The sequence below is a fragment of the Carcharhinus amblyrhynchos genome, chromosome 20, assembly GCF_965287045.1.
Source record: "Carcharhinus amblyrhynchos chromosome 20, sCarAmb.v2.hapA, whole genome shotgun sequence".
NCBI classification, from domain to species: domain Eukaryota; kingdom Metazoa; phylum Chordata; class Chondrichthyes; order Carcharhiniformes; family Carcharhinidae; genus Carcharhinus; species Carcharhinus amblyrhynchos.
In genome coordinates, this window is record NC_137343.1 from 43,124,593 (window position 1) to 43,144,959 (window position 20,367).

General features: G+C 41.6%; 1 protein-coding gene across 3 annotated transcripts in view; it reads left to right on the forward strand.

The window, feature by feature from the left end:
• Positions 1–20,367, forward strand: part of mzt2b (mitotic spindle organizing protein 2B) — a 33,168-nt gene that overhangs the window by 3,195 nt on the left and 9,606 nt on the right. The window contains exons 2-4 of one of the 3 annotated variants that reach the window (XM_080208484.1): positions 226–418; positions 4,798–4,946; positions 13,764–13,946. In XM_080208484.1, coding sequence (XP_080064610.1) covers positions 237–418; positions 4,798–4,946; positions 13,764–13,946 — 514 coding nt within the window. In that variant the 5' untranslated portion in view covers positions 226–236. The remainder of the gene's footprint in view (positions 1–225; positions 419–4,797; positions 4,947–13,763; positions 13,947–20,367) is intronic. The other 2 variants (XM_080208485.1, XM_080208486.1) reach the window with 2 other exon arrangements.

A 20,367-nucleotide genomic window follows, 5' to 3' on the forward strand; every position in this document is an offset into this window, starting at 1 on the left:
TAGGATAACTGGACACACCAAATAAATGCATAGCTTCTCTGAATATGTAAGCGTTAAATAGCATGGCAGTGAGTTCTGCAATGTTTAAGTTTCTGATAATTTAGTACGATGAGATTTACTCATGATGTAAATGGCTCCCCTGCTTGTTTGAGCCACGGGATAAAGGCATGGAGCATATTCTGATATGGTGCAAGAGATAATGCCTTGTTACTTATTGGATTTCAGTTTGATAACAGATGGCTGTACCACAGCAAGCTGGGAGTTCTGCCCTAGAAGCCCAGCAGACCCTCCTGGCCACAGTCAGTGGAAATGTACAGAAGTATGCAGTCAAGAAGAAGAAGATCCTCAGTGCAGAAGAGCTGGAGCTGTACGAGCTCACGCAAGCTGCTGGTATTGTCATGGACCAGGAAGTGTTCAAGTAAGTCTGACAGTGACCACAAAAAAAAGGAAATCAGCCTGGGGGATACTTGAAATTAAAATGGATAGCACTGGAATGGATTCCATTCAGAAGTCGATCAACGACTCTGCATTTTTTTAAAAATTAAAATATGATTAACCTTTCCTGCAATGTTGATTTTATTTTAATAATGCAGCAAATAGTGCTAGCAGCCTGTGTAAAGGTAAAATATGAATGGAATCCTTTTCAGAAGCAATGTTCATCTGGATGGCAATGATGCTGAAATTGCAGATATTTTACTTCCAGAACAGGTTTGTTGTAAGAATGATCAAATACTGGTGGCTGCTATCTACGTTTATATTGTCACTCATGCCTCAGCGTCATAGAGGCATAGTCACAGAGGTATACAGCATGGAAACAGGCCCTTCAGCCCAACTTGTCTATGCTGCCCTTCTTTAAACCCCTAAGCTAGTCCCAGTTGCCCGCATTTGGCCCATATCCCTCCATACCCATCTTACCCATGTAACCATCAAAACACATTTAAAGGACAAAATTATACCCACCTCTACTACTACCTCTGGCAAATTGTTCCAAACACTCACCACCATCTGTGTGAAAAAATTGCCCCTCTGGACACTTTTGTATCTCTCCCCCCTCACCATAAACCCATGCCCTCTAGTTTTAGACTCCCCTACCTTTGGGAAAAGATATTGACTATCTGGCTGATCTGTGTCCTTCATTATTTTATAGACCTCTATAAGATCACCCCTAAGCTGTCTACGCTTCAGAGAAAAAAGTCCCAGACCATCCAGGCTCTCCTTATGACTCAAACCATCAAGTCCCGGGAGCATCCTAGTAAATCTTTTCTGCACTCTTTCTAGTTTAATAATATCCTTTCTATAATAGGGTGACCAGAACTGGTAGCACTTTCTTCTCTGATTTAGAAGATTTTGGGTCTAAGTTCCTATCCATAGTTTTAAGCACATAACCTGGACTAAGAGTTCGTTTTATTACAGAAAGCTACCTACACATGCTCCACCATTCAGTTAGATCATAGCTGATGTACGCTAACACGAGGGGACATCGCTTTAAATTGAGGGGTGATAAATATAGGACGGATGTCAGTGGTACGTTCTTTACTCAGAGGGTAGTAAGGGCGTGGAATGCCCTGCCTGCAGCAGTTGTGGACTCGCCAACTTTAAGGGCATTCAAATGGTCATTGGATAGGCATATGGATAATATTGGAATAGTTTAGGTTAGAGGGCCATTAGATTGGTTCCACTGGTCGGCGCAACATCGAGGGCCGAAGGGCCTGTACTGTGCTTCTATGTTCTAATTTATGTTCTATGTTCTAATTTACCTGCCATGGTTCTGTAATCTGTTAATCCCTTTGCTTAACAAAAATTTATCAACTATGGTTTTTAAATTTTCAGTGGTCTAGAGACAGTTGCTTTTTCAGGGAGAGAATTCCATCTTTCCATCATCATTTGAGTAAAGAAATGCTTCTTGACCTTAGTCCTGAACAACCTATCTCTAACATTAAGGTTACGGCTTAATGTGTTCGAGACGCTTCTGTCAGAGGATCTATCTGTTCTATTGATTCTTTTAGTTATCCTAATTAAGTTCAAGTAGGTTACCGCTCTCTTTTCAAGAGCGACATAAACTTATTTATTCAACAGTGGGAGCGCTGTGCCAGAGATCCTGGGTACCAACAACTTTAGGCACTCTGAGTCGACTTGAGTACAAACAGCACTAGACACGGCGCATAATCCAATGCGAGACCTTTAATGACTTGTGCACAAGGAGAACCACGCTGCAATTGTCCTGCAAGTGTTTCTGATGTTACAAAAAAACAACTCAGCAATTATAGTCAACTACAGCAAATCAGCAATTTTTCTTATACTTCATTTGCATAAACATTCACCAATTAAATCCTAGCTTTTTGCCCTTTCTCATCCGATGAAAAACTGACTTCTGCAAATCTTTCGTTTGTGTAGCATATCCCCATATCTCGCCTTTGGTACTTGTTATGGAAAAATCTGGTCTTGTTCACCCTCTGGTGAAGACCGAAAAGCAGAATGTTGTGGGGCCTACGCAGATGAAGATGAACCTGTTCACGCTGAAATAGCAGACGCTGTCTCCTTTGAAAGTCTGCAAACTGATAAACATTTCCCACTAGCTGTTACAGAGAAGGCATGAAACTTTAATTTGGACAGTTTGGCTTCTGCACAGTTTAGCTCCTGAGCTATGAAATTTTAATCTGGGTATTTTAACTTCACAGCTGCACTCTCAGAGATGCTGTCCTTTGGATCTGTGCTCTCAACATGACTTAAAAAGACCTCAGTGAACAACACTCATCCTTTAATCTATATTATTAAAACGGATTCTCTGATCATTATCACACTGCTGTTTGTGGGACTTTGCTGCATGCAAATTGGACATTAAGCACTTGAAACTATTGAGGTCATGGGAGCAGCTATAAAAATGCAAGTTTCATTTCTTTCCATCAGTGTAATCTTTGTACCTTCCATGGCTGCTATTTACCATAAAGGAGACTCATCCAACTTTCCCTGGCCATTTCACAGTGAATTTGACTACTTGTGACATGTTTCCTGTTTATTCACCCCTCTAACTTCATTGCAGTGATTTGGAGTATCCTTTCATTCTTCCCTCCTCTCTCCAGTGCCTGCCCTTTAATTTTTGAACACTACGATTGTCCCTGTTTATTTTTATTTTCATTCCTGATGAAGACTTAGACTTGAAATGTTAGCCTGTCATTCCACAAAGGTGAACTGGTTTGTATATTTTCAGCATTCCTCTTTTTCATCGTTTAAAAAAAAGATCTAAAAGGTGTTTGGTGAAACTATCAGCAAACTAAATTTATAAGAAATCCTCAAAGTGGAGTTTCTGTTTGCTTGATATAGAGTATATTATCTCCCCCCACCCCGAGGACACCACTTACACATCTGTGTTCATTCTTTGTTGTACTGAACAATAACTCCTAAATGTAGATGTCATGTTACTTAAATTGCATTTACTTCATTCTCCTCGGGTTGTTTTCAGATTCTGTAATTTTCCCCCAATTCATGGGCAGCACGGTAGCACAGTGGTCAGCACTGCTGCTTCACAGCTCCAGGGTCCTGGGTTCGATTCTTGGCTCGGGTCACTGTCTGTGTGGAGTTTGTACATCCTCCCGCAGTCCAAAGATGTGCGGGTTAGGTTGATTGGCCATGCTAAGAAATTGCCCCTTAGTGTCCAGGGATGCATAGGTTAGAGGGATTAGTGGGTATAATATGTAGGGATGTGGGGGCAGGACCTGGGTGGGATTGTGTTTGGTGTAGACTCGATGGGCCGAAGAGCCTCTTTCTGCACTGTAGGGTTCTATGGTTCAGCACAAAGATCCATATCTCTCCCATAGATTTAGCTTCAGGATTTATTAAAAATAACATAGATCTTGGTCTGTGTTCCTTTATAATTTGTCTTTCCTCAATGCCACCAGGTTAATGAGGTTGTATCTATGTTGTATGCGGGTCGCACAGTGATTAGTTAGCACTGCTGCCTCACAGTGCCAGGGACTCGGGTTCAAATCCAGCCTCAGGTGACTGTCTGTTCTTCCTATGCCTGCGTGGGTTTCCTCAGGGTGCTCTGGTTTCCTCCCACAGTCCAGAGATCTGCAGGCTCGGTTGATTGGCCATGCTAAACTGTCCCTTAGTTTCAGGGGGACTAGCTAGGATGAATACGTGAGGTTATGGGGATAGGGCCTGACTGGGACTGTTGTCGGTGCAGACTTGAAGGGCTAAATGGACTCCTTTTACACTGTAGGGACTCTGTGATAATTAAGTTTCCTCAACCTGTCTAAACAGGACAATGGCTTAAACCCCAAGCCGTTCTTTTTGCCTTTTTGAACTATTTGGCATGCCTTTGTCTTTTATACAAGCATGACACTTTTGATGTCTGCTATTTGTGTGTGTTGATGTGGAGATGCCGGTGTTGGACTGGGGTAAACACAGTAAGAAGTCTCACAACACCAGGTTAGAGTCCAATGGGTTTATTTGATAGTAAAACCCACAAGCTTTTGGAACGCTGTTCCTTCGTTAGATGCGTGGAGTGTTCACTGACCTGACGAAGGAGCAGCGTTCCAAAAGCTTGTGGGTTTTACTACCGAATAAACCTGTTGGACCTTAACCTGGTGTTGTGAGACTTCTTACTGTGTTTATGTGCGTTACCCTGTATGTTTTTCACGATTCCCCATTATTCCATTCTAAACGGTTTATCTTTGTGGTACTTCTCCACGTGAGACATGTATTGATGTCGGGAATTGTTGGTTTTGTTACCAGCGTATGTTGAGTGCTGGAAGGATCTGGTTCCTCTGATGACTGTTCCTGTTTCTCACCTGTCAGGATAATCGTGGATCTGTTGAAGATGAACGTGGCTCCACTGGCGGTATTCCAGATGCTGAAAGCCATGTGCGCGGGACACCGACTGGCCGAGATGTCCTCGGCTGAGACACCGTCCACAACGACACAGAGCAACCTGGTGGACTCCAGAGGTGAGAGACCAACAGCTGACCGGTGGGAGTAATGCCCCAAAGTAATTATTACTATTATAGTAGTGCGTACTTCTGAGTTCCTCATCTCTCAGATCTCGTCACAGATTGTATGCTCCGTAGAGGTATCGTGTAAACAGTTTTAAATATTGGACTTCTCAAACAGCATGCACCAAGGCAAAGTATATTTCAAAGCCCAGCAGATTGGAAGTATTCTTATAGTTGAAATGTTAAATTTAAAACTGGTAAAATGTGACTTACCGACACAGCAGCTAAAGAACGTTTCTAGCAACTTTGCTGCAGTCAGTTTAAAGTTCGGATCTTGTAATGAGCTCAGAAATAAGTTTCTTTTTCATTCTTCACTCTTCCCAATGGTCAAAATGAAACCATCAGCAGAAGCCTGCGGGCAAACCCCCCTTGCCTGTCGCCCAACCAGAGAATGGGATGTGAAATAAAAAAGAATTTAAGATAAAATAAATGCAAATCGAAAGAGAACCAGCTTCTCTTTAAGGACTTTATGGTGCTTCTCTCAGTCATTCCTGAACAGCCTTTGAAAGCATACAGCGTAATCTTCAGCTAACGTTCTGGGTTCGAATCCCGCCATGGCAGGTGGTGGAATTTGAATTCAATAGAAAAAAATTCTGGAATTAAGAATCTACTGATGACCATGAAACTATTGTTGATTGTTGGAAACACCCATCTGGTTCGCTAATGTCCTTTGGAGAAGGAAATCTGCCGCCCTTACCCTGTCTGGCCTACATGTGACTCCAGAGCCACAGCAACGTAGTTGACTCTCAAAATGGCCAAGCAAGTCATTCAATTTGTTGAGCAATTAGGATTGGGCAATAAATTCTGGCCATCCAGCGATGCCCATGTCCCACGAATGAATAAAAAGCAATCCTGACACTAAAATAAGACATCATCCCAGTTATTCATTTGAATATTTTTAGGTGAATTATGGGGCCCGAGCAAAAACAAAAAACTTTTTGTGCTTATCAGATTGTTGAAAAATGGAAGAGTGAGCGCTCTGTATCTACATACAGCACAGTTAGATACAGAGTAAACCTTCTTTAACTCCAACTACCACGCCTTAACTTCACCCCCAGAAGTGGCCATCCTGCCTCAGTTACATATGTGATAAGCCTATTGCCAGTTATGTTACACTTCCAGTTATGTGCCATTGGTAAGTATAGTTCTCAGGAGAAAATTGATTTTATCTTTATTTCCTCCCTGCAAGACGTTGATTGCTGTTGGAATAATATTCATAGGTATCAGTCATCCTTTCAAGTATGCAGACCTAGGGAGAGTGTTGACAGCAAAACCTGACTGCTCTCAGCTAATATTTATAAATTCAAAGACACTTTCCAGCAGGATTAAATTAGTGGCAGTCAGAAGCAGGAATAATGTTTCTTTTTCTATCATTCCTCCCCCTCCCACCACCTCTCCTTGCCTAACGGTGATGAAGTTAAGCGTAGCACTCTTACTACCTATCTTAACCAATTAACTCAACACACAGTAAGAAGTCTCACAACACCAGGTTAAAGTCCAACAGGTTTGGTTAGAATCACGAGCTTTCGGAGCACTGCTCCTTCATCACTCACCTGATGAAGGAGGAGAGCTCTGAAAGCTCGTGATTACAGATAAGTCTGTTGGACTTTAACCTGGTCTTCTGAGACTTCTTACCGTGCCCACCCCAGTCCAATGCCGGCATCTCCACATCATAATTCAACACAGACTGAGCTTTGAACCTGGGGATCTTCTAGTGTCTGTGGCTCAGGTGCATTAACTAACTTGTATTTCAGCAAATTCAGTGTCGGAAAATATCCTATAGAGGAGTAAAAATAGGCATGTGACTTGAATAAGGAAGTTAAGGATCTGGGGAGTTTTAGGGAACTGATCAAATGCAGTCTTGAATTGAAAGATTTTCGGATTGCTCTGGAAGATTGGGAGAAGTGATGGGGAGAGCTTTAGTGAAAGAGAAGAACTGAGACAGCCAAGATCTTTGCTGCAAATGGGAGAAAAAGAGGGGGAAATTTTCAGGCAAGGTTGAAGAGAAGAAAGAACTTGGATTGGGGCAAATGGATGGAGGAGTTCACAGGTTATATAAAGCTGAAATTGTCATGATAGGCGATTGGGAGCCAATTTAGTGAGATTGGACTGGTGAGCAAGCAGAAATTAGTGGGAGGTTAGACCCCACTGATGGAAATCTGGGCTAGTTAGAGTTTAGAGTCTGTTGCTTGTGAAGGAGTTTTAGTAGTTGTCGTTACAATCTCAGTTGATATTACTGGACTGGAAGTTCCCAGAATTGGACCTTGGCTCAAAAGAACCTAACTTTTACTTCTTTTTAAGAAAACGTGGATGAACAAAGTCACAAGATTAGCTTTTTAACAACAGCAGAGAAACATTTATTAAACATGAAAAGTTTGACTATATTGCAACTTTACTCCCACTTATCTTCACAAACGTACACAAATTTTAAGGATAACACAAGTTTCAACATATATCTTAACCCAACAGGCTAATTGTGGTCAGACACACCCCACTTTGAAATCAAGTGTTAGATGTCACCCAGTCAGACTCCTGTGAGTTTCCGCTCAAATTCCACACAGTTTAAAATAAAAATAAAAGTCCCCATACATGCAAATACCTTTGTTTAACATGAGTCTTGACTAGAGTTTTACCTTCCTTGCACAGAAACGCTAAATTAAACTCAAATCTTTACCTTATTGCTAATATCCAACTGTACAACCAAAAATCACTTAAACCTTCCTTTGCTTTGTGCCATTGTGGAACTGAGGTTGGATAAGCAGTGGACCATGTCAGTAGAAGTAGAAGGAAGTGATCCTGGTGATAGTCAGGGCCTGGGCTTTGACACATGGCTCTGACAGAAAGGGCCCCTGGTCAGAGTTGAGCGTAGAGGTAAGGGTTTTGCGAGGGTAGATATTTGGAAGAAATTCTAGCGTGACTTGCCATCTGAACCTTCAGGGCCAGGTTGCTTTTGGAGCTGTAGAAGTGTCAGCTTGATTCATTTGGTTCCACACTTGCCATCTGCGTCAGGGGATTGTGGTTGAGGGACATTTGCTAGGCTGATGCACCAGTACAGCACTGATGGAGTGCTGCATGGCCTTCAGATAAGATATTAAAGCTGCATCTCTTCCAGTCCAGCTGGATAATGGTCCTATGACACTACTTTAAGAGCAGTGAGTTTCTCCCTCTGTCAATATCAAACAATATGAACTTTTGTTCGTCTCATTGTGGCATTTTGCAGCATGTGAAATGGCAACAGCCACTGTGATAGATTGCAAAGTCCATTGGCATGTTTTACTGAGACGTATGGAAATGCAATTTTCTTTGAAATCACAGCATTTCTGCTTTGAATGCTCCTGATGTGTCATGTCCTGTGGAGATCACAAATGGGTAGATAGTGATTGTCAGGAATGAAGTATTTGAGATTTTGAAATTAAGCTGGCATTGCTTATGTAGGTAGGGTCTTCAACCCTCTGTCAGTCACTTCAAAATTAGCCCATCTCACCACGCCCCCACTAGAGAGAACAAAGAACAATACAGCAAAGGAAACAGGCCCTTCGGCCCTCCAAGCCTACACCGCTCATTGGTCCAACTAGACCATTCTTTTGTATCCCTACATTCCCAGTCTGCTCATGTGACTATCCAGATAAGTCTTAAATGATCCCAGTATGTCCGCCTCCACCACCCTGCTTGGCACCCACCACCCTCTGTGTAAAATATGTCCCTCTGATATCTGAGTTAAACCTCGCCAACCCCCTCACCTTGAACCTGTGACCCCTCGTGTTTGTCACCTCCGACCTGGGAAAAAGCTTCCCACTGTTCACCCTATTTATACCCTTCATAATTTTATACACCTCTGTTAGGTCTCCCCTCATTCTATGTCTTGCCAGGGAGAACAACCCCAGTTTACCAATCTCTCCTCATAGCTAAGACCCTCCATACCAGGCAACATCCTGGTAAACCATCTCTGCACTCTCTCTAAAGCCTCCACGTCCTCCTGGTAGTGCAGCGACCAGAACTGGATGCAATACTCCAAATGTGGCCTAACCAACGTTCTATACAGCTGCAACATCAGACTCCAATTTTTATACTGTATACCCTGGCCTATAAAGGCAAGCATGCCATGTGCCTTCTCCACCACCTTCTCCACCTGTGCTGCCACCTTCAAGGATCTGTGAACTTGCACACCTAGGTCTCTCTGTGTGTTTATACTTTTCATGGTTCTGCCATTTATTGTATAACACCCCCCTACATTAGTTCTACCAAAATGCATCACTTCGCATTTATCTGGATTAAATTTCATCTGCCATTTCTCCGCCCAATTTTCCAGCCTATCTGGAACCCTCCAGCAGCTGCCATAGAAATCATAGAAACCCTGTAGCACAGAAAGAGGCCATTTGGCCCATCGAGTCTGCACCAACCACAATCCCACCCAGGCCCTACCCCCACATCCCTACATATTTTTTCCACTAATCCCACTAACCTATGCATCTCAGGACACTAAGGACAATTTTTTTAGCACGGCCAATCAACCTAACCCACACGTCTTTGGACTGTGGGAGGAAACCAGAGCACCTGGAGGAAACCCACGCAGACATGGGGAGCATGTGCAAACTCCACACAGACAGTGACCCAAGCCAGGAATCGAACCGGGGTCCCTGGAGCTGTGAAGCAGCAGTGCTAACCACTGTGCTACCGTGCCGCCCTGATGATAATACAGAGGATTTATGCAATGCTACAGTTCGATCTTTTAGCAGATCTAAGTTGGTCTCAAAACACCAATGAGTGATTTGTAAAAGTGGGTTATTAACCCAAAATGGAAACTCTTTACAAATAAAAGAAAAAAATAAATTGGCATGGGAGTTTGAGGAGAAAGGTTCGGAAGTGAATTAATTCACCTCCGTTCTTCCTCCGCTTTGTTTCTGATCAGATTATGGCCAAAACAAAACCTTTCCCAACTACTGATTCCAATAAATTTGATGCATTAAAAGCAAGACAATTGATCCAGTGCAATGCAGAAACGTTTGGTCAAATGACTCTTACATTTCAGCTAATTGGCTACATCCTGCATTTAAGAACAATTCTTAGTTTAATCTTAATATCAATTTGATTAAAAAGGCATTTCACAATACAATTACAAACGAGCAAAGCTAGATTTGATTACAGGTTGTTAGACTGTTGCTATTCGTAGCAGCAAGTTAACACTTGGTGACTGTTAGGAACACCTCTGCAACCACATTGGAAGAATTGCCGTTTGTTTGCTGCATTGTGACTGCTGTGTGGAAATGTCACCGTTTACAAAGACAAGAGGCCACGCTCACCTGAAACATTAACTCGGTTTCTTTCATCACAGAGATGCTGCCTGAGCTTTTCCACCATTTTCTGTTTTTTATTCACTCCGTAGATACGCAGGTTAGGTTGATTGGCCGTGCTAAATTGCCCCTTAATGTCAGGAAGACTAGGGTAAATGCTTAGGGATAGGGCCTGGGTGGGATTGTTGTGGGTGCTGGCGTAATGGGCCGAGCAGCCGCCTGTAGGGATGCCATGATTCTGTGATTTAACAATTTATAGCAAGGGGCCTCAAACCAGTCTTAGAATCCACCTCATGCTTTAAATGCGGAAGAAAACTGTTTACAACGTAGAACATTACAGCACAGTACAGGCCCTTTGGCCCTCGATGTTGCGCCGACCAGTGGAACCAATCTAATGGCCCTCTAACCTAAACTATTCCAATATTATCCATATGTCTATCCAATGACCATTTGAACGCCCTTAAAGTTGGCGAGTCCACAACAGCTGCAGGCAGGGCATTCCACACCCTTACTACCCTCTGAGTAAAGAACCTACCTCTGACATCCGTCCTATAATTATCACCCCTCAATTTAAAGCTATGTCCCCTCACCATCCGAGGAAAAAGGCTCTCACCGTCCACCCACTGTTTAGAAATGTATTACTTTGCCTTTTGTCTGGGTGTATTTTTGTCACGGTGAGAGCCTCAGGCATGATTAAGATTGATTCAGGAAATCTGTCTGTCTGTTCATTCTAAGCTGCTGCTGAAGGTGTTTGGGGGAAGGTGGGGAGGGTCAATCTCTAGCAGAAACTGTGGTTGCAGGGGGACGTTTACTGCACTGGAAGAAAAATTCCTAACTCCAGTGGAATTGCAAATTTAAAAGCAACAAGTATTGGAGTTATCTACTGCAGCTAACCATCAGTGCAGGCTATCATAGAATGACAAAAAGCAAGTTCAGAACTGTAACTCTCCGGATGCTGCACCCCTAATCTCTGCTGAGTAGATACCTAACGCTTCCCAGAGGAAGAGAATTGAATGGTTGGTCAATCTGATCTCTCTCAAAGGTCATTTCAGAAGACCCAAATGTCAATTTTCTGTCTACCCGTCCTGCCGATTTGGGTACAGTAAATAACCCAGAGAGACCCAAAGAAATGGGTTAAGAAGAGAGAAAGAAGACTTGAGCTGCGAGAATTTCTTCACTCCCTACCCCACTAAACCCTGTCTAAAAATAGATGGCAATTTGTTTTTGCCTTTTTTTTTAGAAAATAATTAAGATTAGTGACAAGTGGCATTGGACGAAGAATCAACTCAGGGTAAAAATAATCTAACTGGGTGGAAGTAAACTCATTGAGACTTAAAGCCACTGTCTTATTATACGGTGCAATAACAATCTTATAGTTCCCCAAGATTGAGGAAGATCTTGTTTGTACCAGTGGACACCACGTTGCTTCCTCCCCAGGCCACCCAGACACAGTCAAGATGGCGGAAGAGAGGCAAGCAGCCAGAGAGACCCTCTCCCCCTCACGTGGAACGTTCTCTGAATTGTTGCTGCAGCCAGAAGATTATTTTTCCATTGATAAATTTTTTAACCTCGACTAGTCCTGTCAAAGGTGTACTTTTTTTAAAAAAATAATATTACTTTGTTTATTGTCTCCTTGAAGGTCACTCTTGCTATTTTGACATGATGTTCAAGCAGGCTTCCTTTGTCAGTACATTTGTGTTAATCGCTGTTTCCAACAGGAAACTATATTTTAAAATCTAAGTTTTCATTTAATATCTTGTGACCTCTTTCCCAACCCTGTCTCCCCACCTTGCTGGAAAGTGCATGCATCGTAAAGGCCAAGTAATAACAGAATTGAGTTCAAATGATGATGCTAGGTGTCATCTAGCCACCAACACTCAGGCTTGTGTGAATGGTCACTTGAGTTAGGGTTCCAAAGAGTTAACACATTGAACCCACAATGGCAGGAATATATTAGATTCTGCCCTTTGGTCAGACCAGTATATCTAAGACTACGCTTAAACCAAACATTTGAAAACAAAAACACTTTTTTTTATATTTGCATTGCACAGATCACAGGGAATGAATTATAACTCTAACCATTTCATTGAAGCAAAATGCCACGCAAGTGGCTCGTGATCTTGAAGCTCTAGAAATGTACCGCTGGAGTGAAGGACATGGACCACGTGCACTGATTCATTTCACATTGTAGCGAGCAAAGGACATTTCTAATTAAAAAAATACAATAAAGGACCTTTCTAATTTAAAAATAATACAATCCTGAATGTACGATTGACATTTTGTGGATGGTGCTCCCTGCCCTGCCCCACCTCACCAATTAGATCGACTTTTAAAATCACAGTACAATTCACAATGTGTTTTTTTTTAAGAGGATTTCTGTTTCGCTGGTGACAAAACTAACTTGTGGAATGAGGGGTTGTGACCGGAGCTATATCATAATGGGGACTTGGCCTGACACATTTCTAAAGGACAATTACATTCATGGGAGCTTTCTGACCAACTGAACCTTTGCTGATAAGCTGCTGTAATCCAGCTCTTTGTTTCTAGTCTTCTGGTATTCCGTGCAAGTTGGGAGGGGAGGTGTAGCTTCTTGCTGCTGTGTTTGTCTTTCCACTCCCCCCATTCCCCCTCAATTTCTTCCCCAAACCCCTCCCGTTCTCTTGCTTTCTCTGAACAGCCTGAGGTAAGACACAAATCTCTGTTGGAGCAATAGTGATGTCTGATTGGAATGTCATACAGTAACTGCACTGAAATATGCTTTCAAATCTTACTTGGGAACAAATTTTCTTGCAAATTACAATTTTTTTTTAAGAGGGGAAATCAAATTATTTGCATTGGGAGTGTTTTAGCGTGTCATCCACAGAAATTCAGTATCAAATATTTTTTCACTGTAGCTTGTGATGTATTGGATTCTACAACACAGATCCATTTTAAGTACTTGTTTGATCATGTACTCTCAGGGACCTAATTAAAAACTTTGAGGAGGAATTTGCCACTGTGCAAAAAGAAGAGTCAGCCTTGTGTAAACTACTGTTGCGTTTTTAATTTGAAGAGGAAGTCTTCCATTGGGATTCTCTTTAAGAAAATTAAACCTCTTTGTGGATAATTATTGTTAACACACATGAGCTGAAATACTATTGGTCATTACTGTACTAAATATCAAATCTATTCCTTTACATCGTTTGTCTCAGTAACAGTTTCCAGTCCCTTATAATGCTCATAACTAAAAGTCTTGCTAAAATAAGTCAAAAAGACTAAATCGAAATAAGAGGGTGTATTAGAGTTCCTCATAACTTTTTCTTAAAGTGGTTTTGATGATGACTCGCTCTTTCAAAGTTGTGAGCTATGGCAATGTGGCTCAGTTAAGCTACACTGTTCGGGAGATCAGTTGCGTTTGTATCTTTGCAATGGGCTAAGTTTCTGTGCGTCGTTCCATCCTGTGTTCTTTAATGTCTTTTCATCTCTTTCCTCTCTGAACTAGAACATTCGTTTATCTCCGCAAAGAACAGTAAAATCCCAGCACTCTCCTTTTCCTCTGCCCTTCGATCTCCGAGACTAGCCACTAAGATTGTGGTCTACAACCCCGCTGATGCTTGCACACCTCTCTCTCAAGGTCCCCCTGGTTCCTTCCAGTTTTCTTGCTGCCTGTTCTCGCCCTTCTCAGGTTGCGTTTATTAGTTTATCTGCTGGGTTCCTGTACAGTCAGTGATTGCACCAGGAACTAGATTGCAAACTGAAGACATTTGTAGTGTGGAGCAGACTTCTTGTACCCTGGGCTAGTATCAAGAATTAGATTTGCAAAAATGAAAGGATGAGAAGTTTCATTTGCCCAGGCTATTTTCTTTTCATTATGTTCTTGTGTGATTGATGGATACCAAATTTGGCATAAGTCATTTGTCTTATAATTCTTAATTACCACCATATCACTAAATTCCATCTACTTAAGTTTTGAACACTTCCTGAATAATTTTGTGTCTACATATATACGTAGTATAATTATATCTATTTTTCAAATTCTCCGATCTTCTGCTCTTAGTCCTCTTCTGAAGACAATGAACAGCTTTGGGATAGGGTTCTGTGGTCCCCAGGAATTTCTCCGGAGTGTGTATTCTTGGATGACCCAAGGCAGTGAGGTTTTGTTCTCTGACATGTTCAGCTGTGACCAACTAATCTAATACGGGTGTTGTGGCTTGTACTGCTCAGACCACCCTACGTATGCCCTAGTAAACCTTTTTTTTGGAGAGAGTAGTCTAATCGAGAAGCTTTATATGGAATGTTTTGATAACTAGAAATTATATTCTGAAACCAATAGGAAAATGTTTCCAATAATGGACCCAAAGTTAAAGCCTCCAAATGTTTTGTAAATTAAGATTATTCCTATCTGGAGGAAGTTTGCATTTTTGTATCATTTAGAATCTGAAAGATGCCTCTTCTTGTCCACTTGTATCTATATTTCATAACTGGAAGTAAATGCAGTAAGTCTGAGGCTGCCAGCATAAGTTTCATGGTGGGAATTGCAACACTCAGTGTTCTCCACCACTGCTGCTGTGAAGCTCTCAGCAATTTTTGGACTCAAGTGCTCACTTTACAGTGCAATCTGAAAGTTACTGCCAGTGATTTAAAGCTTTTTCAAAGGGTGCACTGTGAAGTACTCCACATTGCAATCAAGTAGAAGTCACTAAATTGATGATTACTTGCATTATTAGTCTCACTGTAAAAACCCTTGTTTAAAAAAAATGCACCTTGTTGAATGAGGTCTAACTAAATCCTAAATTAAGTTCAGAAGTATGCAGTGAAAAGACTTTCCTAGCCTTAAAAAAACTGATTTTCTGTTTGAAGAATGCCAGATTTCTTCATTGTGATAAACCTAAATATCTTTAAAACATTTTTAGAAAGCTTGTTAAATATTTCAGCTTTCACCTTAATCATTTACTTTGCTCTCTGTAAAGTGTAATTGCAAGTGAAGGGTAATCAATGGACATGATTTTCCGTGCAACCTACTGCGTGCTTTGCGGTGGCGGAGGAGGCAGCCTGGCGTCGGCTGGATCTTCAGGGTTTCCCATCGAATGCTCCCTTGGCTGCTGAAACACGGAAGGTCCTGTGCACGCGTGAATGGCTGGAATGTCCAGGCCAATTCATTTTACCTCCTGGTGTGCTGTCTGTGAGAATACGCCATTGTAATTGGTTGCTTACCCTACTTGCTGACTCCACAGTTGGGCACCTGGGGATTTGGTGTCAGCTTTAAGTTAATGGTCATTTCTTCATTGACTGCCATATCTGGGCCATAAGGAACTACCAAAATTTCAATAAACTCTACAAGGACAGTTCAGCTGAGGGGCTCGGATGCTTTTATTTCCAGTGTTTGCAGCTTTGAATATCCTGAAAGGATTTGATGTGTACGATGTAAAATAGATACTGAAAGACAATGTTGTGACTTCTGTTTTCAGCAGTTATACTAGGGATGACTGGCTGCTTTCAGGTGCATTATAGATCTTTTTGTGACCAAGGATTATTGTTTTGGTACAGTTTTGGATTGCTGTGTAGTCAGTTCCAGAAAGCTCTGCCATCCTGATACAGTGCACGCTGTATTGCTGAGATGTCAGTGTGTCCATGTTATCCACTCATTTCCTCCACCTCTTCTTCCACCTGTTCCCAATGTGTCAATTGTAAGCTGTGGAAATATCACAAGCCAGCACTATCAATACTTACTGTATGTACATCTTGCTGTTAAGATGGAAGTGTGTTTTGTTACACAGCAGTAGTGGGTGCTGCCTCCTCCACGTTGCATTTTGCCTTCACGCATGAGACTTTATTGAAAATTGATTTCTGTTTTTAAAAAAAAGGTGTTTGTGAAAATTCAACTCACAGAACCTGTCATGTTGTAGGAAACTGATGCAGTAACATCTTCTGATTCTGTAGGATTCATTGAGATTGGCTGATCGGTGAAGGAATTTGGTTTATTATTGTCACACGTATACAATGGAAAGTATTGTTTCTTGTGCGCTGTACAGACAAACCATACTGTACATAGGGAAGGAAATGAGAGAGTGCAGATTATAGTGTTCCAGCTAGGCTGTAGAGAAAGATCAACTTAATATAAGATAGATCCACTCAAAAGTCTAATAACAGCGGGGAAGAAGCTGTTTTTGAGTCGATGTTGGCCTCTTGATCACAGAGATCGAAATGATCAAGACTCGACTTTATTTGTTAAGAGGTTTTGATTTCTTAGTGATCTTTTGGTATGTTTGACACTTGAATAATTTGGTGTCAATTACTGTATAATTGGATCAATGACTGTCTGTCCTGCAATTAAAACACCAACTCACAAACCACCCTGACTGCTCCCAGATGCAGGACCCAACAAATAATGTGGCAACTTAATCCTATGGTACATAATTTTATTTGTTGAACTATTTCATTGGTTAGCACGCGTTCTCTCCAGCTGGTTGCCTTACAGTAGCCCCTCTATTAATTTGCAGTAAACCATAATATGTTTTGTTCAATAAGGATGGATATTTGAAGGCAGGCAGACCTCAAATATAGCCTTCAATGTTATAGTCCTCTTGCAGTCATTCCCGCAGTCCTGTCTATGTATAATTTAGTACTGTTGCTTGATTTTTTGACATATTCTATTAATCTGAAATATGTTGTGGAACAGGTGCAGCTGTGCTCCCTGTCTCAAAATCCCAGAAGTTAATTCACTGTTGATTAGTAAGCCTGTGTACGTGCCAACCAGTAACATGAAGAGTTTAATATCTTTTAATTTATTCATTTAAAAACATAGCTTCCTTTTGAAAAAGGTAAAGACAGCTGGCATTCTGTATGTAATCGTGTTGCCCTAGCTAAGAATGATGCTGAAAGAGACTTGCGTGTCTTTGTTGACTCGATGCTAAACGTGTCAAACTGATTGATAGCTAGTAGAATATTAAATTTCATAACAAAGATGAAGGAATGAGTCAGAGGAAGCTCAATAAAAATGAGTTATGCCCAGTTCTGGTCGCAAAGGCACAAGGGAGACACTTAGTCATAGAAATCACAGAAACCCTACAGTACAGAAAGAGGCCATTCAGCCCATCGAGTCTGCACTGACCACAATTCCACCCGGGCCGTACCCCCATATCTGTACATATTTTACTCACTAATCCTCTAACCCATGCATCTACGGTCAATTTAGCATGACCAATCAACCTAATCTGCACATCTTTGGACTGTGGGAGGAAACCGGAGCGCCCAGAGGAAACCCACGCAGATACAAGGAGAACATACAAACTCCACACAGACAGTGACCCAAGCCAGGAATCGAACCCAGGTCTCTGGACGTATGAAGCAGCAGTGCTAACCACTGTGCTACCGTACCGTCCCGGTAAGCACTGAAGATAATAGAGTAGGTCAATATCAATGGTCTTAAACTTGCCTCCATTGCGGGTTGAGGAGCCCATCTAAGGAATGGTCTTATACACAATCTATAAGACCACACTGAGGTAGTCACCACATTTAAGGTAGTTAAGAGCACATGGATTTAAATTGCAGGAGTGGGACAATGAGACCCAGATACAGCTAACATAGTAGGTCTTGTGAGTTGTTGAGATGGGGATGTGAGAGGTCACCAATAACTGGAAGAGTCTAGAACAAACTGTTAGACAATGTTAAAACTAAAGATTCTTTTTTAACAAAATTACCTGCTTTTGACTACCTTCAAAGTGCTCCCAAAGTTATGCTCAAATAATCAGTGAAGCAGAATGATTAAGCAATAACGTGAGAGTTCTGGTTCCTGGTGCGATCTGACTGTCTGAGATGGGGGGTGGGTTAAGTGTAGTTGATCTAAGGGTTGGAATTTTCGAGGTATCCGGATGTATGGAAATACTCAGTGCTGCACAAATATCCATGTCATAAGAGCTGATTCATTCATCCTCATATTCATCGACCTTTTGTTATAGAAATGCATTTGCAAACTAATTCAATTTTAGCAATTAATTTGAATCCATCTGAAAGGTGAATGGAGTTTTGTAGTCATGTGTATGTTAAGAGCATTGCTTTCTGACTGAAGCCATCGAGACGGTGTGAATGTAGAAAACCTACGTGACATTGGCCCACAAAGAGCTTGAGGCAGTCTTTCACTCGTTCATCGAGCCACCACTGGATTTGCCCATGTACTGCTGCTTCACCTAATCACCTGCTTGTTCACTGCCTTCAATGCAATGCTGGTTAGGTGACATTGATGTATCCAGCAATTGATGTTCTCGAGTATTCGTGTACTTAATGTGCTGGTGAACTTGTGAAGAAGGAATTATTTACTGAGGGTGGGTGGGGGAGTGGGTGCAGTGGTGGGCAATCAGAATAATATCTGAATTATTAATTTCCCCCAACCGAGTCATTACTCGGAGCCAGGATGAGAGGACCTGGGATCTGTAACATTTTATGTACACGTTGTCAGGTTTGTTCTCCAGCATTGCAAATAAGGCCATAAAGAAGCTTCAGTTTTTCCATATATAGGTGCCTTGTTCAAAGCAACCGTTCATTGGATCTTTGGTGCTGGGAGATCTCCTATCTCTATTACTGCTGCCTTTTGATTCCGATCCTGTGGAGTTACAATCTGACAAATGGTCACAATGATGGCTAAAGCTTTGGTTTAACCAGCTGTATGACAGCATTCATTTCTTTTACCACCTGATTCTGTCAGGAAACCTGGGGCAGGTTTGGGCTGTAAGTTTTCTCCAAGACCAGTGCCGACAGCATTGCAATCAGCTGATAAACAGCATGTTGCTGTAAGATGGAAACCTGTGCTTTTCTGAGCATGTCGACTCCACCCTCAGTGTAGGAAACCAGCTTCTTCTGATGACGGGATTGAAGTTTAAATTTCTTTAAAGACTGGGTTCAGCCAAAGGTTTTTGAAGTGAGAGTCGAGGATTCCACTAGCTAACCATAGCCTAATGATTTTCACACCAAATCACTTGTCTTGCAGGATGTATACGTACAATAAAAATAATCCATCTTTGCTTTCTGAAAGCCTTCAAGTTTTCTAGTTTTCCCTCAGACCCAATCTGTACAGGGAACCCCTTCATGTCCCAACTGTTGGCACAACTGAAAGTTGTTTAGGAGGAAGAATTTCTATGGGATAATTGTCTTTTTGTTTCTGCACAGTAAGATTGTCCCTCTGCTATGTATGGTCCAGGCAAATTAGTAGCAATGCAGGTCTGATGACGATAATGGCTTTTCCCATTGACTCGGCAAAGAGTTCTACCGTAGCCTGACATGAATGTTGCTGGTCTAACATTTGTTGCAGTGTACTGAAACCGGTCCGTGAATAATAACCAGTAGAAACCTGTAGTTGTGACCAAATTGTTGGGTGGTTCTAGACTCAAATTGTGCCAGTTTAAAAAGTGCACAGTGTGTTTCTAATGTGTGTTGATTTGAAGATGGAATTTTCCAACCCTAAGATGTCTGCAGGTGTGAGGTATCGGTGATAAACTAATAAACTCCTGTGATATTTATTCCAGACTCTGTAGATATATTAGTTAAATTAGCAAAAAAAAAGTTTTCAAGTGGTGTGCGGGGCTTTTGTATGGAGTGATGCATGTCTGCTTGGCTGCTTCCTTTACGTGGCTAGCATGTAGGAATATTGTGTGTCAAAGGCATGATTCCACATCAGGTCACCAACTGAAAATTAGCCTTGTTCACTGAACATGCCAGCTGACTCTTCCCATCTCTGGCTACCCATTCAACAGCTTAACTGTGATACTGTTAGCTATTGATTATAGGTATCTCCTGATGAGCCCATTGGAACTGTAACTAATTGTACTGGATAGTGTTTGAAGTGATTAGTTTTCACTTTCTTTAAACCTAAACTGCAGTAACGCAATAGAGTTTTGGAGGTATTGGGTTTAGAGTGGAGATCCCCTCCAAATATTGATACGTTCTGAACCGAACCTAACTTCCCCATTCTAACTTTAGGACTATTTTTCTTAGTGCTAATGTGGCAGAGAATACTTTTGTTGATGTGATCTTCAACAAAAGGCTACATGATACATTTATAAGTCAGCAAATATTGTCCCATATTGACCCCGGAAGGACAGAGGTCACCTTGT